Here is a 19,421-nt window from a genome sequence, read left to right on the forward strand (position 1 = left end):
CCTTGAACTCACAGAGATCCACCTGCCTCTGCCTCCCTGAGTGCGGGGGATTAAAGGTGTGCACCACTACATCCGGCTCAAGCAGCAGTTTTTATTCTATCAACCACAGACACCCTTTTTCTTTCCTCTTTTTATGGGGCACTAGTGGGGAATGTTGCAACAGGAGAAAAGGATGCAGGGTATTGATGTCTTAAATTGAAACCTATCAACTTACTAATGAAAACAGTTTGAGCAATGTCTGGGACCTACAAGGGACTGTCCATCACAGCACTGTGCAGTGCTGCCCTGGAGAGGTTGTGATGATGTGAGCACTGTGCCCTGGTATGTGGAGAGACCCTGGCGGCTGCGGACCACATGTCCTGTGTCCTGACTGGAGATGGGTTGGATTCCTGCTGATGCTGCTTAGAACATGGGTGGCTTGGCTTGCTACTTCCTCATCTGTGAACTCCCCAGGGCTGAGATGACACACACACACTTTGCACCATGCTGAACAGCATGGTCAGTGCAGTTCCTCAGCTGTCATGGCTGCCAGTGGCACACAGTGGACAGCGCTGCTTTGGGTTTCTGAGGTACATGGACAAAGCAAGGGGTGAACAGGCTTGGAGAACTTGAATGAGCAAGCAGCAGCACACAGCAAAGGGAAAGCAAGCGAGAGGCTCGTGCTTATTTGACCATCTTCAGTCTCCCATGACAGGAAGGCAGAGTGTCAAGCATCCATGGGGCTTCTTGGGATTACAGAGGGTGGCTGTTCTGCAGGGAGGCAGCAGACCAGCCTTCAGAACTCCTATCAGTAATCTCTCAGCTCATATCCAGACCCAGACCCAGACACACACACACACACACACACACACACACACACACACACACACACACACACACACACAGCCCTAAGGGGATCAGAGGAAAAATGAGAGATGGGTGTGAGTGTAGTTTATTACAGAGCCCTTGTAGCATGCACAATGCCTTGAGTTCAAGTCCTAGTTAAAAGAGAAAATGAAATAAAGAAAGATACATATAGTATCTTGCTCACAGACAATATGAGGACTCGGCAAGTGCAAGAAGCTACTATAAACACAAATCCGGACATACATTTATAAGGTGTCCTCATTTCTATTGCTGTGATAAGTACCATGACCAAAAGCAACGTGGGGAGGAAAGGGTTTATTTCAGTTTACAGTTGTATTCCATCATGACAGGAAGTCAGGGCAGGAAGTTCAGGCTAGAAGCAGAGACTGAGGAGAAAGTACTGCTTACTGGTGTGCTCCCCAGGCTCACATTCAATTATCTTTCTTTCTTTTCTTTTCTTTTTTTCCCCAGGTATCTTTCCATTTATTTGTTTCTGTTTCAATTGTTTTCATTTTCTTTTCTTGTTTCTTTTTTAAAATTTTATTGATTTATTCATATTATATCTCAATGGTTATCCCATCTCTTGTATCCTCCCATTCTTCCCTTCCTCCCATTTCCCCCTTACTCCCCTCCCCTATGACTGTGCCTGAGGGGGATTACCTCCCCCTGTATATGCTCATAGGGTATCAAGTCTCTTCTCGGTAACCTGCTATCCTTCCTCTGAGTGCCTCCAGGTCTCCCCATCCAGAGGACGTGGTCAAATATGGGGCACCAGAGTTCGTGTGAAAGTCATACCCCACTCTCCACTCAACTGTGGAGAATGTCCTGCCCATTGGCTAGATCTGGGTAGGGGTTTGAAGTTTACTTGGCTGTTATTGTCCTTGGCTGGTGCCATAGTTTGAGCGGGACCCCTGGGCCCAAATCTGCACATCATAATGTTCTACTTGTAGGTTTCTTCAATTATCTTTCTCACATCCCTGCCCAGCAACCCTTGGTGGGCTGGGCCCTCCTCCCCCACATGGGTCATTCATCAAGACAAATGCCTCTAGAGACATCCTACAGACCAACTGATGGGATCGCCTTCTCAGCTAAGAGTCTAGTTGACAAAAAACTCAACAACATAAAAGAGAATGCGGTCTATAGAAAGTCAGTGTTTACCATGCCAATACAATGTCATTGATAGGTTAGGAAAAGATAAGAGTCTCATTTTACTTAGAAAGCCAAGCTCTTCAGAATATACACTGTATTACTGGTGGCTATTCATAATTTTAGATTTTTAAAAAATTTTCAGACAAAGTGAGAGAGAGAGAGAGAGAGAGAGAGAGAGAGAGAGAGAGAGAGAGAGAGAGAGAAAAGAGTATTATTATAGGCTAGTGTAATGTGCTTCCCAAAGAACCCCTCACTTATGCTTGTATGATTCCTTTTTACAAAACCTACATCCAGACCTCATTTGGGGTTCTACTTTATTTTTAGTATCTTGATTTGCTAAGGAGCAGGCTAACCCCTGCCTGTCTTGGCTAGGGAGCAGGCTAACCCCTGCCTGTCTTGGCTAGGGAGCAGGCTAACCCCTGTCTGTCTTAGCACACGGAAGGTTAGAAGCTTACAGTCCCTGGGACTCGGTGCCTCACTTATTAAACAAGGTTGTGCGAGCTCCCTGAGCCCCTCCTTGGGGCCGAGTGATATACCACCATGGATAGCAAGGGCTGGCTGCTTTAAGTAGCTGTGTTTCCTTTCTGGTGGTCAAAGCCAATGAGTCCTAAGCATCTTAAGGAACATCGCAGACATTTGTGGGACATGGTTTTATCATTCGCAAAGTCTGTTTCACTTTACAGGGGTAAAGGTGATATACCCAAGTACTAAATATAAGAAACAGGATCATTAAGGTTGAAAACCTCCTCTTTAAGGGATAGATGATGGCAACAGCTTTATTATGAGATAATGGGCAGGAAGTTGGGTTGCTAGATTTGGGCTCAGGGAATACAGAAGAAAGGAGTACTCAGAGTTCTGTCACTGTGTGCTCTGGCACAAGACTATCTGGGCTGTAGGGACCACCTGTCGTCTCAGTTTAAGACACGCACTGTCAGGGCCTCTCGATCCTGGGAAATTTCTGACTGTAATGCACAGGGCCTTTGGTGACTCTTGCTTAGGCATGCTGGGCCAGCTGGCTTTCTGACGGCTCTGTGGCTTCTGTTTACTTCGACTGGTTGCAAACTTGCGTGCACACACAGGATGTCCTCATTGTCCAGAACATGCCTCCACTCCCTCTAGACCCCGTGTGGGAAGGTGTCCATGACTGCCTCCTGAAGCATGAGCCTTTAAACTATTTGGCAGTAGTATGCTGAGCCGTTGGGGAATTATGACGGCTCTCCAGCCTGCTCTCCCTCAGAAGATATTGTCAGCATAGTATTATTATTTTTTTCTTTCTGTTTTGTTTGCTTTGTTGTGTTTCCTTTTGAGACATGGTCACACTCTTATTCTAGCTGGCTTCAACTCATAGCAATCTTCCTGCCTCAGACTCTCAAATGCTGGGATTACAGCTATGAACCCCAATGCCCAGCTCAACAATAGTAATATTGTTAACATAGTATTTATTGTAAAAAAAAAAAAAAAAAAGATGGTGCTAATGGGTCTTATTGGCACATCACATGTCCTGGGCTCTGCATTAAGGACTGTAGTTCTCACAAGAATGCCATGTGTGTAGTTGGTTCAGTTTCAGTGGCAAAGTCTGGAAGCGTTAAGCTTCTTGCGAAGGTCCCACAGCCACTGAACAGTGGGCAGGATTTTCCATCCGTCCATCGGAAACATCTGTGCTTTTTAACTACTGTATTCCACTTTCTAACTTGTGCTCGAATCCTAAACCACTGGGTATGCAAGTGCTATGCCTTGGAAATATATTCACTTCTCGTCCCCCTCCCTCCACCCCCTCCCCGCCCCTGCAGCATCTCAGCTTCTCTCTTCTCTGATCTCCTCTTTCTCCCTCCCTCCCTCCTTCCCTCCCTCCCTCCCTCCCTTCCTTCCTTTCTCTCTTTCTTTCTTAAAGACCAAACCAAAAACAAGTTCTCATGTGTCCCAGGCTGGCTCCAAGCTTGCCAGCTGAGGATGACTTGGACCTTCTAATCACTCCCCACCCCCAACCTCCTCCTTTCATGTACTAGGATCACGAACATGCACGGCCACACCCATTTTTGAGATGCAAGCGATGGACCTCAGGGCTTCGGGCATGATAGGGAGGCATCATGCTAACCTGGCTACATCTCCAGTCTGTGAATCTCTGGTTATATGCTCCCAATTGAAGTGTGTGTATGTGTGTGCGTGCGTGTGTGTATGTGTGGGTGTGTGTGGGTGTGTGTGTATGTGTGCGTGTGTAACAATATACAGATGTGGTGTACAGTGAAAAGGTATGGAAACACATGGGCTTATCTTGTGACAAAGAGAGGAGAGAGAGACCAGCAAAAGGCCCTCTCCTTGGCGCATCAGGAGCTGGCGGGAGAGTTGCCTGGTGCCCCCGACGCTATGTGCCTGGTGCTGGTGGGGATGTCCTCAGGCTGGACAGGCAGCAGCCTTGCTTCCGGTGGCTGAAGAGCTCTGGCTTGTCAGGAAGAAAACACCAGCGTCCTAAGCATTTGCTGCCTGCTTCCTTTCACACACATCTGTTCCCCACTGGTTCAGGGCTACAAAGCCTGCTTATTCCAGTGAGACCGTTGTCAGCTTGATCAATGACTTCCTGTGCCTTGATGACAAATGCTTTCCCCCTTTAGAAGATACAATTGTGTTTTGAAGGGCCGATGCCCTTTGATTTCTTTCTTCTAGAACTTCATTCCAATCAGTTTCCTAACTGTGACCTGGTCCGGGGCTCTTGGCCAAAAGAAATTCTGCAAATGACAAATAACAGAAACTACAGGAAAATCATGTGCTCCTTAATTTAAGTCATAGATAAGGCCTGAGAATGGCCTGGCCTGGGCCTTCTCGCTCTATAGATCAGGAAACGGAGTTGCTGAGGAGAGGAGGAAGCACGTCCAGGGTCACGTCCCCACTTCCGGTTGGCTCCACTTCCTGGAAGGCCATGAGGAGAGTGTCAGTGCTTTGTCATGTGTCATGTTAAAAATCTTGTCAATACAAACTTCCAGTCATACTAGACCTACAGGTTGCCAGGATAGTCTCTCTCTCTCTCTCTCTCTCTCTCTCTCTTTTTTTTTTTTTTTTTTGCTGTGAAACTTTTGGTTTTGTAGGCTGGGAACACAGGATTTTTTTTTTTTTTTTTTTTTTTTTTTTTGAGACAGGGTCTCTTTGTGTAGTCCTGGCTGTCCTAAACTTGCTTTGTAGACGAGGCTGGTCTCGAACTCACAGAGATCTGTCTGCCTCTGCCTCCTGAGTGGCTCTCTGGGCTTAAAGGCATGCACCACCACTTCTGGCCCAGGATTTTTTTTTAAAAAGTAGTAACTTTATGCTTTATTAATGGTCTCTGATGCCTCATAAAAGTCATGCATCTTGACCTGGTAGAGCAGGGCTTGGCAAACTCCTTGGGGCTAAACGGATTCTGTGATGTCTATCAGCACATAGGCATGACATTCCTGAACTTATCTTTAGAAAGGGTTGAGTAACTGCGGCAAAGAGCTTAGGACCTACAAAGCCTAAACTGCTTCTGTGCCTTTACAGGTTTTAAAATTTTTATTTTTGGAGACAGGGTCTTGAACTCCTGATCTTCCTGCCTCTACCTCCCAAGTACTGGGAATATCGTTCTGTGCTACTATGTCTGGCTTATACAGAAAGGGCTTGTCAAGTCCTCCAGAAGAACATCTGATGAAACACAGAAAGATAAGAGTAGGGAAATCGTTACCAGTCTCTCCCCCAGAGACTGAGGCTGAGTGAGGTTTAACCATTTTCACAGCTAAATGTTTCCCAAGTCTTTGGGTTCCCAACAACCAGCTCTTAAGAAGCAGAGCAGATGGATGGCTTTTAGATCTGGCTCCTCTGTGATATAACAGAGTAAAGCAGAGGTTCTCAACCTGTGGGTCATGACCCCATCACACATCAGATCTCCCGCATGTCAGATATTTACATTACAATCCATCATAGTAGCAAAATTACAGTTATGAAGGTAGCAACGAAATAATTTTATTGTTGGGGGTCAGCACAACACAAGGAACTGTATCAAAGGCTCGCCACCATTAGGATAATTGAGACGTGCTGGTGTAGAAGCTCTTGGTCTGCCCAGACAGCAGTAACAAGCCAGCCATGGGAGTGTGCTTGCCCAGCATGCACAAGGCCTTGGGCTCAGTCCTCACCATGAGGTTGGGGGGAGCACGTTAAACGAACAAGCGTGACTTCCTTTGCTAATGGGTTTTGTTTCACTTTCACTGGTTTAGGGGCAGGTTCAAGGCAGTGGTGTGTGTCCTGTCTGCAGTTACAACGTGCCTAGCATTTGTCAAGCCCGCCATCAACAATATCTCTCTGATGATTCTGGGGGTTCCATGCACTGGGCTGCTCATCGCAGAGCTGAAGAGGTGGGTACCATTCTTCCAGCGTTTTGTTGCCTGGGTAACCACTTTCTTCTGGGATGTTGTAGATGAAGACGTCATGTTCATATGCAGAAACATTTTTTTAAAAGATTTGTGTGTGTGTGTGTGTGTGTGTGTGTATATATGTCTGGATGTATGCATAACGCCATGTGCATGCAGGATCCCTCAGAGATCAGAAGAGTAGTCTGGTCCCCAGAACTGGAGTAGTGACATGTGTACTGAGACCAGATCTGGGTCCTCTGGAAGAGCAATAGGTGCTCTTCACTTCTAAATTAGCCAGATCTCCACTTCAGCCCTTTCAGAAACATTTTATGGGCTCTGGAGATATAGCTCAGTGGTTAAGAGCACATGTTGCTCTTTCAGACATCCTTGGTTTTCTTCCCAGCACCTACATGGTGGCTCCCAAGCATCCAACACCTGATTCTGGCCTCTGCAGGCGCCAGGCATGTACATGGCGCATATACATTTGAGCAAAACATTCATACGTACAAAACTAAAATATAAAAAAAAAAACCAAATATTTTATTTTAGGTCTTGTGTGTTGGTCTTCTAGCCACAAATACATATGTTATTGCTGTCATTTTAAGATTTGCTGAAAACATTTGTTTTTCTGGTTGTTACTTTAAAAGTGTATTTGAATCTATGCTTCTCGTATTATGAACACTGAATGTCTTGATTTTTTTAATCCAGCTCTTGCTATGTAGCCATAGCTGGCCAGGCTGGGGGCTAACTCATAGCAATCCTCCCAGTAAAGCTTCCCTAGGGCTGGGGTTATAAGTAGAAGATACTGTGCCCAAGAGTGACTTTTTAAAACTTAAAAAGACTTTATGTGCATGGGTGCTTTGTGTGTGTGTGTGTGTGTGTGTGTGTGTGTGTGTATGTGTGTGTGTGTATCTGTGTGTGTCTGTGTGTGTGTGTACCACTTGCATGCCTGGTACTTGGGGAAGCCAGAAGAAGGCATCAGATTTCCTGGAACTGGAGTTAAAGATGATTGTGAGCCACCATATGGATGCTGGAGCTGAAGCTGGGTCCTGTGAAAGTGCAGCCAGTACTCTTAAACCTTCAACCATCTCTCTAGCCTCCAAATGTTGTTTTTTTTTTGTTTGTTTGTTTGTTTGTTTTGGTTTGTTTTTGTTTTTTTTCAGACAGGGTTTGTTTGTGTAGCCCTGGCTGTCCTAGAACTTGCTCTCTGGACCAAGTTAGCTGTCCTTGAATTCAGAGATCTGCCTGCCTCTGCCTCCTGGAATTAAAAGCGTGCATCTCCACACCGGATTTGTGCCGTCGTCTTTCTTATCTTTAGTTTCTTAGCTGCTCACCTGACCCCACAATTGAAGGGATCACAGGCATGGAGAGTTCAAGTTGACAAGGTCAGGCTCCTTAGCTGTCTTTCCCATCCCTAGTCTTCTCCATAGCGTTTCCAGTTGTGCTAAATAGGAGTACTATGTGTCCCGATGTCCAGGTGAGAAGCTGTGTTTCCCAGAACAGCTCTGGTCTTGGTTGTTGTTCTATTTGTTGTCATGGCAATGCCAATAAAATTCAAAGTCTTTCATACACATCTCTGCTGCCCCTGTAAGTTGAGCCTGTGTCCCCCCTCCTCCGTCTGTCCCTCCCCCCACCGTATGTTCTCGGCCATTCTGACTTCTTTGTCTTCTTCTGAGCCTGAGCCCAGGTCCCTCTAGGTCCAGGCCCTTGGTGACACTTCCCATTTCTGACCCTTGACGTGCTTAACTGTTGCTGGTCCTCTAGTTTTGGGCCACTTGTGTGTCCTTGTATTGCTTTCCTTTACGTAACTCACTGCAACCATGATTAGGAAGTAATTTGTGTTTTGTTCATTTCCCATTTGTCACAGAAGGACAAAGAAACACGGAGTGGACAGGGCTCAGGTCTTTTCGTTCCCTGCTGTAACTCAGTTACCGCCCAAATCCCAGTGAGGAAGGGGAAAGGAAAGGTTCCCTGCTTTGGTAATATTCCCAGAAAAAAGGGTGCTCTTGGCGCGCCGTGCATTTCCTTCCGCATCTTCTCTGTTTGTTCTCGCATGACCTGTCACGTCTAAGCCAGTTGGTCCCAGTGTGCCTTGCTTTGCCTGGGGGACAAAGAGGAAGGACTGTGCTCTCTCCAGCCTTCCTTCCTGAAGCACATCTTCTGAACCTTCCCTCACCAGGAGAAAATGAAAGTTTACTCCGATTCAGGGTCATGACCTGATACTGCTGAACTCTGGGACGTTTAAATCTCATTGCTAAAAGACTCTCCTGCATTTGAACTACTTTTAAAAACAACCTTTTGTGGGGCCTGGAGAGGCTCAAGGTTTACAGCACTTGTTTATTGCTCTTGCAGAGGACTAGCTTTCGATTCCAAGCCCCCGCACGATGGGTCACAACCATCACAATAACTCCAGTTCCAGGGGACCAGACACTCTCTTTAGGAGCCTTTGCACATCCAGGCATGCACATGGTGCACACACATACAGACATACAGGCACAATGCTCATCCGTGTAAAGTAGATACACTTCAAACATTTTAAAAATGATATTTAAAAAAACACATCTCTTTCTGCTTCTAAAAATGGTTATTTTATTCTTAAGAAGCACCTCAAACAACAACAAAAGAAAACAAAAATCCAAACAAAAACAAAACACAAAACAAAAAAAGAAGCACCTCAAGTTATATGTGTAATAATATAAATGTATATGTAAAAAAAATTAATTAAAAAAAAAAAAAGAAGCACCTTGAGAATACAATAAAGGAGGCTGGGTGTGACAGTACATGCCTTTAGTCCCAGGGAGGCAGGGACAGGAAAACTTCTGTGAGTTCAAGGCCAGCTTGGTCTGCACAGTTAGTTTCAGGACAGCCAGCAGGGCTACAGTGTGAGATTTTGTCTCAAAAGCAAAACAAAACACTTCCCTCCCTCCCTCACAATAAAGGCTCAGTAAGAGAAGAAATAGTGGGCACTGCTCTCAGGATTTTGTACCTCGAAGTCTGGTCCTGTCGCATATACTAATTTTGCACCGCTTGTTTCCTTCTGAAACCCGACCTCACACTGATATTCTGAGAATGAGACTAAAACCTGGTTGAGCCAGGTTTGGGACAGTCCTGAGCTGACCCGAGCATCCTGATCATCGGCTGCAGCAGGACATGCCTCAAGACCAATAAGCAAAGGCTGAGTAAAAATAATAAAGTTCTACCCAAATCACTGGAGTCCAGCTGAAGTTGCCCCTCTATTTGATTACTCTTTATTACTCAGCAAGTGTTTACTTAGCCCCTGCAAGGCATGAAGCACATCACTACACAGAGGCTATGGAGCCCCAGCGTGTGATAAGCCATGTGAAGGAGAGCAGCCAGGCTCAGTGAGAGGGTGCAGCATGAAGAGACGGCTGCCGTGTAGAGCATGCAGTTCAGGAAGTGTTCTGACGGGGGCCTGAGGAAAAGGTGGTGGGCTCACGGTAGATGCTCTTTGGGAGCTTTCTTTTACTCACAGGAGGGCTAGAGTGTTTTTTGTTTTGTTTTGACAAGGTCTCAATATTGTAGCCCTGGCTAGCCTAGAACTTGCTATTTAGACTAGGCTGGCCTTGACTTCATAAAGATCCATCTCCCTCTGTCCTCCAAGTGCTGGGATTAAAGGCGTGTGCTGCCACACCTGGCTTACTCATATTCCCCCCACCCCACTTCCTCCCTCCCTCCCTCCCTCTTTTGCCTGCACGTATGTCTGTGTGTCACATGTATGACGCATGCCTGGTGCCCTCAGAGATCAGAAGAGGGTGTCAGATACCCTGGAACTGGAGTTGTGAGCTGCCATGTGGAACCCAGGTCCTCTAGAAGAGCAGCCAGTCTGTTAACCCTGAGCCATCTTGCCTGCGCCTTAGTGTATGCCTTTGGGGAACACTGGGGTTATGTCTTAAGTATTGGAAATGCTTAAGGTTTGGCTGCTGGCCTTGGAACTAGTCGGACTGGAGCCTTCTGGAAGGGAGTAAGGTCACATGAGGCATGTCCTTGAAGGAGAATTTGGGAACCTGTCTGGTCCTGTCTCTTTGCTTCTTGGCAATCACAAAGTAAGTAGATTTGCCTGTCCTCATCCTCCCTGTCCTGAGGAGCCAAGGTAGCCATGGCCTGAAATGTCTTCAAGTATGAGCCAATATTATTCTTTCCTCTTTTTTTTTTTGGTTTTTCGAGACAGGGTTTCTCTGTGTATCCTTGGCTGTCCTGGACTTGCTTTGTAGACCAGGCTGGCCTGGAACTCACAGCGATCCACCTGTCTCTGCCTCCCAAGTACTGGGATTAAAGGCGTGCGCCAACATGCACGGCTTCTTTCCTCTTTTTAAGTCACTTGTCTCAGGTAGTTTGTTACAGTGATGGTTTGCATAGGCTCCACTCATCTGAGAAGAGAGAAACTCAGTTGAAAATGCTTCCATCACATGGGCCTGTAGGCATGTCTCTGGGCGTTTTCTTTCTTTCTTTCTTTCTTTCTTTTTTTAAGATTTATTTATTTATTTATTATGTATACAGTACTTTATCTGCGTGTACACTTGTAGGCCAGAAAAGGGCATCAAATCACATTATAGGTGGCTGTGAGCCACCGTGTGGTTGCTGGGTATTGAACTCAGGACCTCTGGAAAAGCAATCAGTGCTCTTAACCTCTGAGCAATCTCTCGAGCCCTTCTGGGCTTTTAAAAAAATATTTTATTATTGCTTGATATGAGAGGGCCCATCCCACTGTGAGCAGTGCCAGTCCTAGGGAGGTACAGGCATAAAGAGCAAGCCTGAAAGCAGTGTTTCTTCGTGTGTCTGTTCAGTTTCTCCTGCCAGATGTTTCGCTTTGGTTGCTGCCTTGGCTTCCCTCAGTGACGGCCTGGGACCTGGGAGTTGTAACGTGTAATAACCCTTTTCTTCCCAATTTGTTTTTGGTCATGACATTTTTGTCATTGCAATAAGAAGCAAAGTAGGTCAGACGGAAGTTAATGGCTTCTATGTGTCCAGGACCTTTATTTGTTCTTTCAGAAATACTTTTCAAATGTGGCATTTGACCTTCCTCTAAGAGAGCATTTTGCTTTGTTTTGCTCTGTTTTATTTTAATTTTTAAATTTTTAATTTTTTGGGTTTTTTTTTGGGGGGGTGACAGCGTTTCTCTATGTTATCTTGGCTGTCCTGGACTCACTTTGTAGACCAGGCTGGCCTTGAACTCACAGCGATCTGCCTGCCTCTGCCTCCGCCTCTGAGTGCTGGGATTAAAGGCGTGCGCCACCACGCCCGGCTTTTGTTTTGTTTTTAAACAGAGCTTGTGAACTGCTGTCTTATCCCATTTTCTTACTTTTTAAATTTTTTATTTAATTATTTTGTTCAGATTACATTTTTAAAAAATTTATTCATATTACATCTCAATTGTTAGCCCATCCCTTGTATCCTTCCATTCCTCCCTCCCTCCTGCTTCCCCCCCCTACTCCCCTCCCCTATGTCTGTGCCTGAGGGGGACTTCCTCCCCCTGTATATGCTCATAGGATATCGAGTCTCTTCTTGGTGACTTGTTATCCTTCCTCTGAGTGCCACCAGGCCTCCCCATCCAGGGGACATGGTCAAATATGAGGCACCAGAGTTTGTGTGACAGTCAGATCTCCTTCTCCACTTAACGGTGGAGAATGTCCTTTCCATCGGCTAGTCTGGTTAGGGGTTTGAAGTTTACTGCCTATATTCTCCTTGGCTGGTGCCATAGTTTGAGGAGGACCCCAGGGCCCAGATCTGCCTGTCATACAGTTCCTCTTGTAGTTTTCCAGGACCCTCTGGATCGTTCTATTTCCCCATTCTCCCAGGCTTCTCTCACCTAAAGTCTCAATAAGATGTCCTCCCCTCTGACCCACTTTACTGGTAGGTAAAGTTTTTCATGAGGACGTACCCCTTGTCTTATACCATTTTCACTGAAGCCTTTGTTTTTGTTTCTATCTGGCAGTTGGTATGGCGCTGGCCTGGTGGGCTTATGACATCTGTCCATTTGCTCAGAAAATATGACTTAAGCCTTTTCTTAGATGCTGAGCCCCCTGCAGGACTGTAACTTACTCAGGAGTAGTCTACTGAGGAAAAGGTTCCTGGAAGAAAGATCTAGAATCTCTTCAGCCCTCAGCTGTCAGTGGGCTCACTAGACATTTCTCCCCAGGAATAGACATTTTCCAATTTAGGAAAAATTCCCTAACAAGAAAACAAAAACAAAAACAAACTGTTGTAGGTTTCTGACAACCAACAGGACTTGTTTCAGAAGAACATTTTTTCCAAGTGTGTAAGAACTCTTTTTTAAAATTTTACCAAATCTCGACAGCTTTTTCTATGCATGACACTGCTGCAGTGCTGAGGACACTAGGGTGAACAGCTTATGTGCCACTGGGGGACAAACAGTGAACTAGACACCGGGAGGGTTAAAGAAAAGGAGGAACAGGCCAGGCAGCCAGGCACACACCTTTAATCCCAGCACTTGGTCACGAGGAAGGTAACTTGTCTTTTTTCTTTTATTGAAAATAGATTTTTTTTTTGGTACAGTATATTCTGATTACATGTTCCCCTCCCCTACTCCTCCCAGCACTTCCCCCCATCTCCTTCATCCGGATCCATACCCTTTCTGTTTCTTGTTACAAAACCGACATCTAAGGAATGATAATACAATAAAATGCAATAAGATAAATAAAAAACAAAGACATCAGAATATGATTAAACAACCAAACAAGAAAAAGACCTAAAGAGAGAGCATAAGAAACTCCTTTTTTGTTTTTTTGTTTTGTTTTGTTGTTGTTTTTTGAGACAGGGTTTCCATCCTGGACTCACTTTGTAGACCAGACTGGCCTTGAACTCACAGCAATCCGTCTACCTCTGCCTTCCAAGTGCTGAGATTAAAGGTGTGCGCCACCACGTCCGGCAAAAAACTCATGTAGATACAGAGACTCACATATATTTTCACAGGAATCCTGTAAAAAACCAAGACTGGAAGCCATAATATATATGCAAAGGACCCGTAAGGTTGAAGAAGAAAGGCTCTGACCTAATGTTGTGGCGAAGACCCTCCAAAGATGTGCTTGGGTTTCTTCTGTGTTGGACATCCAGTGCTTGGCCTGGAACCCACCCTTAAGGGTGGCTCGTTTCCCCAAGGGTGAACACTTGGAGAAAACGGACTTTTCTTTTTACACATTTTTTAAAAAAATTATTTAAAACAATTTTTAAATTTAAATGTATTTTGACCATATTTTTGCCTCCCTGCCAAGGACTTCCAGATCCTCTCCTGACCTCTACCCACCTAACTTTAAGTTCTTTCTCTAAAAACAAGCCAAAACACAAAACACAAAAACAAAACAAACAAACAAACCCTCAATACAACAACAATGCAAGTGGCCATCAGTTGGAGATAGCTTTTGGGTGAGGGACAGGCAAGTGTGCTCACTCAGCTCGAGGGCCCATGCAGGCCCTGTGCCTTGCTGTCACCATCTCTGTGGTCCTGTTGGGTTTGAAAGGCCTTATTTCTTTGGTGTCCTTCCTCTCCTCTGGCTCTTACAATTTTTCTGCCTCCTCTTCTAAAGAGTTACCTGAGGGGAGGGATCTGATGGAGACATCCCTTTTAGGGCTGGGTGTTCTAAGGCCTCCCAGTGTCTGCATATTGTCTGACTGTGGGTTTTTGTATTTGGGAGTCTCTGTGTTGCTGCGGGAGGAACCGTCTCTGATGATGGCTGAGCGAGGCCAGGGATCTATGAGGAATAGCATTTTATTGCTACCTACCTGAAGCAGAGCAGTAGTATTTGGTTTTCCCCTAGTTCCTTGGGCATCCTACTGTAAGGTTCTTGGCCACCCAAGTGATGTTGGGTATGGGCTCCATCTCATGACGTGGGTCTCAGAGCAGATATTGGTTGGTTACTCCAATATGCTTTGTGCCACTATGACACCGGTGTATCTTGCGGGCAGGTCCTTCATGTAAATTGCAGGGTTTGTAACTGGGTTGGTGTTTCCCTCCGTACTATGAGTACCAGTCGATAAGAGTGAAGGCGCTGGGTAGGCACCGGCTTGACTTCTCTGTGCTCACTGAGTGTGTATGTGTGTTGTCTTCAGCAATGGGGCCTTACTGTCAGTGTGTGGAAAGCCAAGGCAAGGCTGCCTCCAGTGACATAATTCTTCCAACAAGATCAGACCATCTAATCTTTCCAAACAGCACCACCACCTGGGGACCAAGTATTCATCCAATGGGACAGCCTCGTTCAAACCAGTCTAGGCTGCCCGAATGATGTTGCGCAGGCCCTTGAAGACAAGTGAACCACACGGCTGTGTGAGGGCAAAGCACTCCGGACAAGGCAAAGCAAGTAGGGAGGCTGTAGGGTCCATTCGTGCTAAGGCTCAGTGGGGCGTTCAACAAACAGCCCAGATCTACCAGAGTTTGAGCAAAGGGTCAAAGTATGGAGAGAAAACAAAAAAGGGAGCCACCTGTGGGTGCTGTGCCTCGCTCTCTCATTAAAGCACTGCAACAGAGCAATGCTAGTTGGCGGCTACCAGAACAAAATGTAGAGTGGGTTAGAGAGGAAGATATGATGGGGGCCTGGCCCCACATGGCCAGAGGGCAGATTTGGGGTGGATTCTGAAGGAAGAGCTAAGAAACTGGATGTGTGGGGGGGAGGGGTCTGTAGGCAAGGGGACAGACTAGCTCTGTATCTGCATCAGACATGATGGGTACCCTTTGAAGATGGCGGGTGGTTCTGTGTATTCAGTCAGGGGCAGGGGGCCAGGCCCGTGCACCAAATAGGGTTCTGTGAGTCATGTGTGTAGACGTGATGTTTACATCTGTGAGTCTGTGTTCACTAGGATGCCAATGCCAAGAGCTAGGGACACACAGAAGAGGTAGCCAGCAAAGCTTGTGGAAACCGGAACCAACCGATCTCTCTCCCTCTCCCTCGCAGGTGTGACAATGTCCGGGTTTTTAAGCTAGGCCTCTTCTCTGGCCTCTGGTGGACTCTCGCCGTCTTCTGCTGGATCAGCGACCGGGCTTTCTGTGAGCTGCTCTCCGCCTTCCACTTCCCCTACCTGCACTGTGTGTGGTAAGTTCCTGCGGGCAAGCTCCTCGCTGGCTGCAGCACTGGTGTCCCCACTTGCTGCTGGGCAGGGTACATGTGGGTTCAGAGGAAAGGCACAAACAAAGCCCGCCATCCTGCTCTTTCTCCCCTTCCTCAGACCTGTTAGAAACAATGGAAAGTAAGGAAGAATGTGAACGTGGCTCCTGGGAGCTGGCTTAGCCAGAACAAACTTTCCCAAAGACCTAATTGTTATGCTGCACAGTGGGTGCCCGCAGCGCCTTAATTAGTCCTGGGGAGGCTGAAAACCGAGTCTGCAACCTGAGCTCTCGGGTCTGGCTAGAAGGTGGGGGGAGGGGGGGCCTGGGGACCTTTTGTAAAGCGAGGACAAGACCGTCCTTAAGAGGAACCACACCTCCGGGGCTCTTGTGGCCAGGTGAAAGCTTAGACCCCACAGGTCAGCTAGGGACAGCCTCACCCATTCTTTTTACAGTTCCAGGTAAAGCCTAGGGGACTGAGGTCTGTGCCTGAATATCACTCACTGTTTATCATAAGGTGCCTGTGCCTGCTTGTGGATAAGCCCCTGGGCTGGGCTCAAACTCCAGCAAAAAAAGGAGGAAGTGGGGATGCGGAGGGGCTTTCTTCCTAGGAAATGCTTCAACTCCAAACCCAGGAGAAGGCAGTGTATTTGCTTCTGTCCTCATGACTGCTAAATACAAAAGGTGTCAGGAAACAAAACAAACTGTGAAGCCAGGCGTGTGGCGCATGCCTTTAATCCCAGCACTCGGGAGGCAGAGGCAGGCGGATCGCTGTGCGTTCGAGGCCAGCCTGGTCTACAAAGCGGGTCCAGGACAGCCAAAGCTACACAGAGAGACCCTGTCTCGAAAAACCAAAAACCAACGAAACAAACAAACAAACTGTTGTCTGCTGTGCTGGTAGATGAGGAGCATGCAGGGGAAGCTGTACAGGTATAGAGCCTTGTTAACCCACATCCACAGCCATCCTCAGATGCCATTGTGAGCTGGGCATGGTGGCTCACACCTGCCATCCCAGCCCCTGAGAGGTTGAGGCAGTACGTTTGCCAGAAGATTCAGGTTAGTATAGGCCACACACACACACACACACACACACACACACACACACACACACACGCATGCACTCACACAACAGAAATTTTTTTACCCAGGTGAACTTCAATTTGTGTGTAAATACAGAACTAGAGTTTGGAGTTCAAGATTTAATGTAGATTTTTAAGTAGGAGGGCTAAGAGAAAGTGAAGAATGCAACACATCCAAGCATACGTGTGGGCTCCTTAAGGAAGGGTTGCCAAGCTTAGGCATTTTAGTGTGAGACCGCCCCCAACCCTTGTCTCCAAGAAATGTACGTGTTGGAGGCTTCCAGAATCACGTTCAAAGGATCAAACCAAATCGAGCAGCACAAATTGAGGTGTTCACTCATAGTGTCGGCTTTGTTTCTCTAGGTTGAGCCATCTTTCTTCCCCATCATGAAGTGATTGTGCTCATGTAGGGTGGGTGTTCATGTTAGGTGCATGCTGTAGCCTGTGGGAATGTGTGTACACATGTGTGCTCGTGTGTTTGTTCTCCTCTTCTATCACATAGATGCCAGGCATCTAACACAGCATCAGGCTTGGAGGAAATGCCTTTACCCACTAGCCATTTGCCCGATACATGAACTAATTTTTTAAATTTTAATTTAATTTTATGTGCGTGAGTGTTTTGCCTGCAAGTGTGTGCACCACTTGCATGCAGTACCCGAGAAAGCCAGAAGAGGGAGTTGGTGCCCCTGGAACTGGAGTTGCAGCTATGAGCCTGGGACTCGAAGTCTAGTCCTCTGCAAGAGCAACAAGTGCTCTTAACCACTTAGTCATCTCTCCAGCTCCACGAAGTAATTTTTGAATAATAGTTTTAATCAACATAGGCATATAGAAAACATGTCTCGTAGTTCTACTCCCCAAAGAAAGATATTAACAACCTGAAGTTTATCTTTGCAGTTTTTTGTTTGTTTTTCTGAGACAGAGTTTCTCTGTGTATCCTTGGCTGTCCTGGACTCACTTTGTAGACCAGGCTGGCCTCGAACTCACAGCGATCCGCCTGCCTCTGCCTACCAAGTGCTAGGATTAAAGGCGTGCGCCACCACACTTGACTGTGACACCCTTCTTGAGTTGGCCTCCCAGAGTGCTGGGGTTACAGATTGGAGTCACCATGCCATTTCAAGTGGAAATGTTTTCAAATTTAGGACAGTCTCAAGTGCACAAGATTTCTCATACCCCTTCGGGCACTGTTGGGTATCTCATCTTTTCCCTGTTATACATGCCCTCTGGATGACAGTGGCAGCGGGGAAGGTGGGTGGGCCCAAGGAGAAGCACTGCATCAGAGTCACCTTTTCCCTCTTTTGCAGGCACATCCTCATCTGCCTTGCCGCATACCTGGGCTGTGTGTGCTTTGCCTATTTTGATGCTGTTTCGGAGATACCTGAGCAAGGTCCAGTCATCAGATTCTGGCCCAGTGAGAAATGGGCTTTTATCGGTGTCCCCTACGTGTCTCTCCTGTGTGCCCACAAGAAGTCGCCAGTCAAGATTACGTGATGGCAAGGCAGTGGCTGGCTTCTCTACTTATTTTTCTTCGTGCACTGGGCTTCATTTGCTAGCAAAGATAGCCGAGGGGGGGTTGAAGGATCAGTATGGGTGTGTCTGTTTAAAATTCTGTTCCTTTGGGCTCTAACTGGACCACTGTACCTGGGAAGGAGGGTCCATCCTTCCCTAGGCTGGGGAACGGAGGACTCAGGGACACTATGCATGTCTTTCTCAGCATCCCTTCCAGGCACATGGGCTTGCTGGGTTATGTCTGTAATGGCCCTGGCACAGTAGATCTTTGGGAGACCTAGGTGGCCCAAGGCTTCTTGGTTAGAAGGTGGCTTGCTGTAGATCCCTCATTTCCCAGGCTCTCTGGTTACATAGTAGTCAGCCTCTCTGACACACAAGACCTTCTGAATTTTTGATGGAAGGTCCCAGAGCAAATTTTATTTTGGGAGAAACTGTCCCTTACCCAAACCAAGTGGACGAAACAGACACATGAGGGCCATGGCTGAGGGGCGGGGTGGCTCATCACTTGTTCCTCTTAGCTTTCCCAGGTCTTCCACGTGCTTGTGGATCCGTCTTCCACTACCTCTTCTGAGAGATGGAGCCTTGGCTTCAGAGGGCAAAGCTCGTAACACCCTCTCTGCCAAAACCTACCCTCCGCTTTAAGCACACATTAAATATTGACATTGTTTCTGCTCCTCCTGAAGTTCAGCAGCCTCAGACCCACAGAGAATTGTTCTGGTGTGAAGATTCCACGCACAGCCCCTCTGCTTTACCCCTTGACCTCTGCGAGAGCCCCGGGGACCTATTTCAATCACCGAGGCAGCTCTGGTTTTGACTGCGGAGCACCCGGGAGGCTTTTGGAAAGTTTTTCTTATTGGAAGTGTCCACTATGTTATTACCTCTCTAACACTCTGAGCCCATTTCTCTACTGTGTCCAGGGGATGTGGGCCTCCTGGGGATGTGGGCCTCCTGGGGATGTGGGCCTCCTGGGGATGTGGGCCTACAGCTTTTGCTTTCACAATACCTGGTGCTAACTGGTTTCCTAGAACACTTGACTGCTCTTCTTGATGCTGGGCAGTCACCACTCTCTGATTGGCTGGTTAGGGACAGGTGGGGAGGAGCACACTGTGACCTGAATGTTTCTCACCCTCATTGCTGGTCTTCACTGGGCTGTCTTCAGGGTATGAGGTAGGATGGGTTATCTCAGGGACGTTTGTAACTCAGGCACCTTCTGCTCTCTGACATTCCACTGTGGGGAGTCGGGCAGCGCTCAGGGGATGGGGGTCACACACTCCGAGGAACTCTGACCCTGTTTAGAAGCTTCACAGGGTCCAAAGTGGAAACTGAACTTAGGGTTTTTAAGTGAATAGACTTCATTCTAGTTTGAATGTGGCTTTGAAGCTTTATAAGTAACTTGTATAAGCAACACATGAGTCA

General features: G+C 46.9%; 1 protein-coding gene across 1 annotated transcript in view; it reads left to right on the forward strand.

Annotated features, from left to right (window-relative positions):
- Acer2 (alkaline ceramidase 2) overlaps positions 1-18,950 on the forward strand; it is a 36,840-nt gene extending 17,890 nt beyond the window's left edge. Inside the window, exons 4-6 of the mRNA XM_051164024.1 lie at positions 6,213-6,350; positions 15,272-15,409; positions 17,801-18,950. Coding sequence (XP_051019981.1) covers positions 6,213-6,350; positions 15,272-15,409; positions 17,801-17,987 — 463 coding nt within the window. The 3' untranslated portion in view covers positions 17,988-18,950. The remainder of the gene's footprint in view (positions 1-6,212; positions 6,351-15,271; positions 15,410-17,800) is intronic.
- The last annotated feature ends 471 nt before the right edge of the window (positions 18,951-19,421 follow it).

Source organism: Acomys russatus, chromosome 2, assembly GCF_903995435.1.
Source record: "Acomys russatus chromosome 2, mAcoRus1.1, whole genome shotgun sequence".
NCBI classification, from domain to species: Eukaryota; Metazoa; Chordata; class Mammalia; order Rodentia; family Muridae; genus Acomys; species Acomys russatus.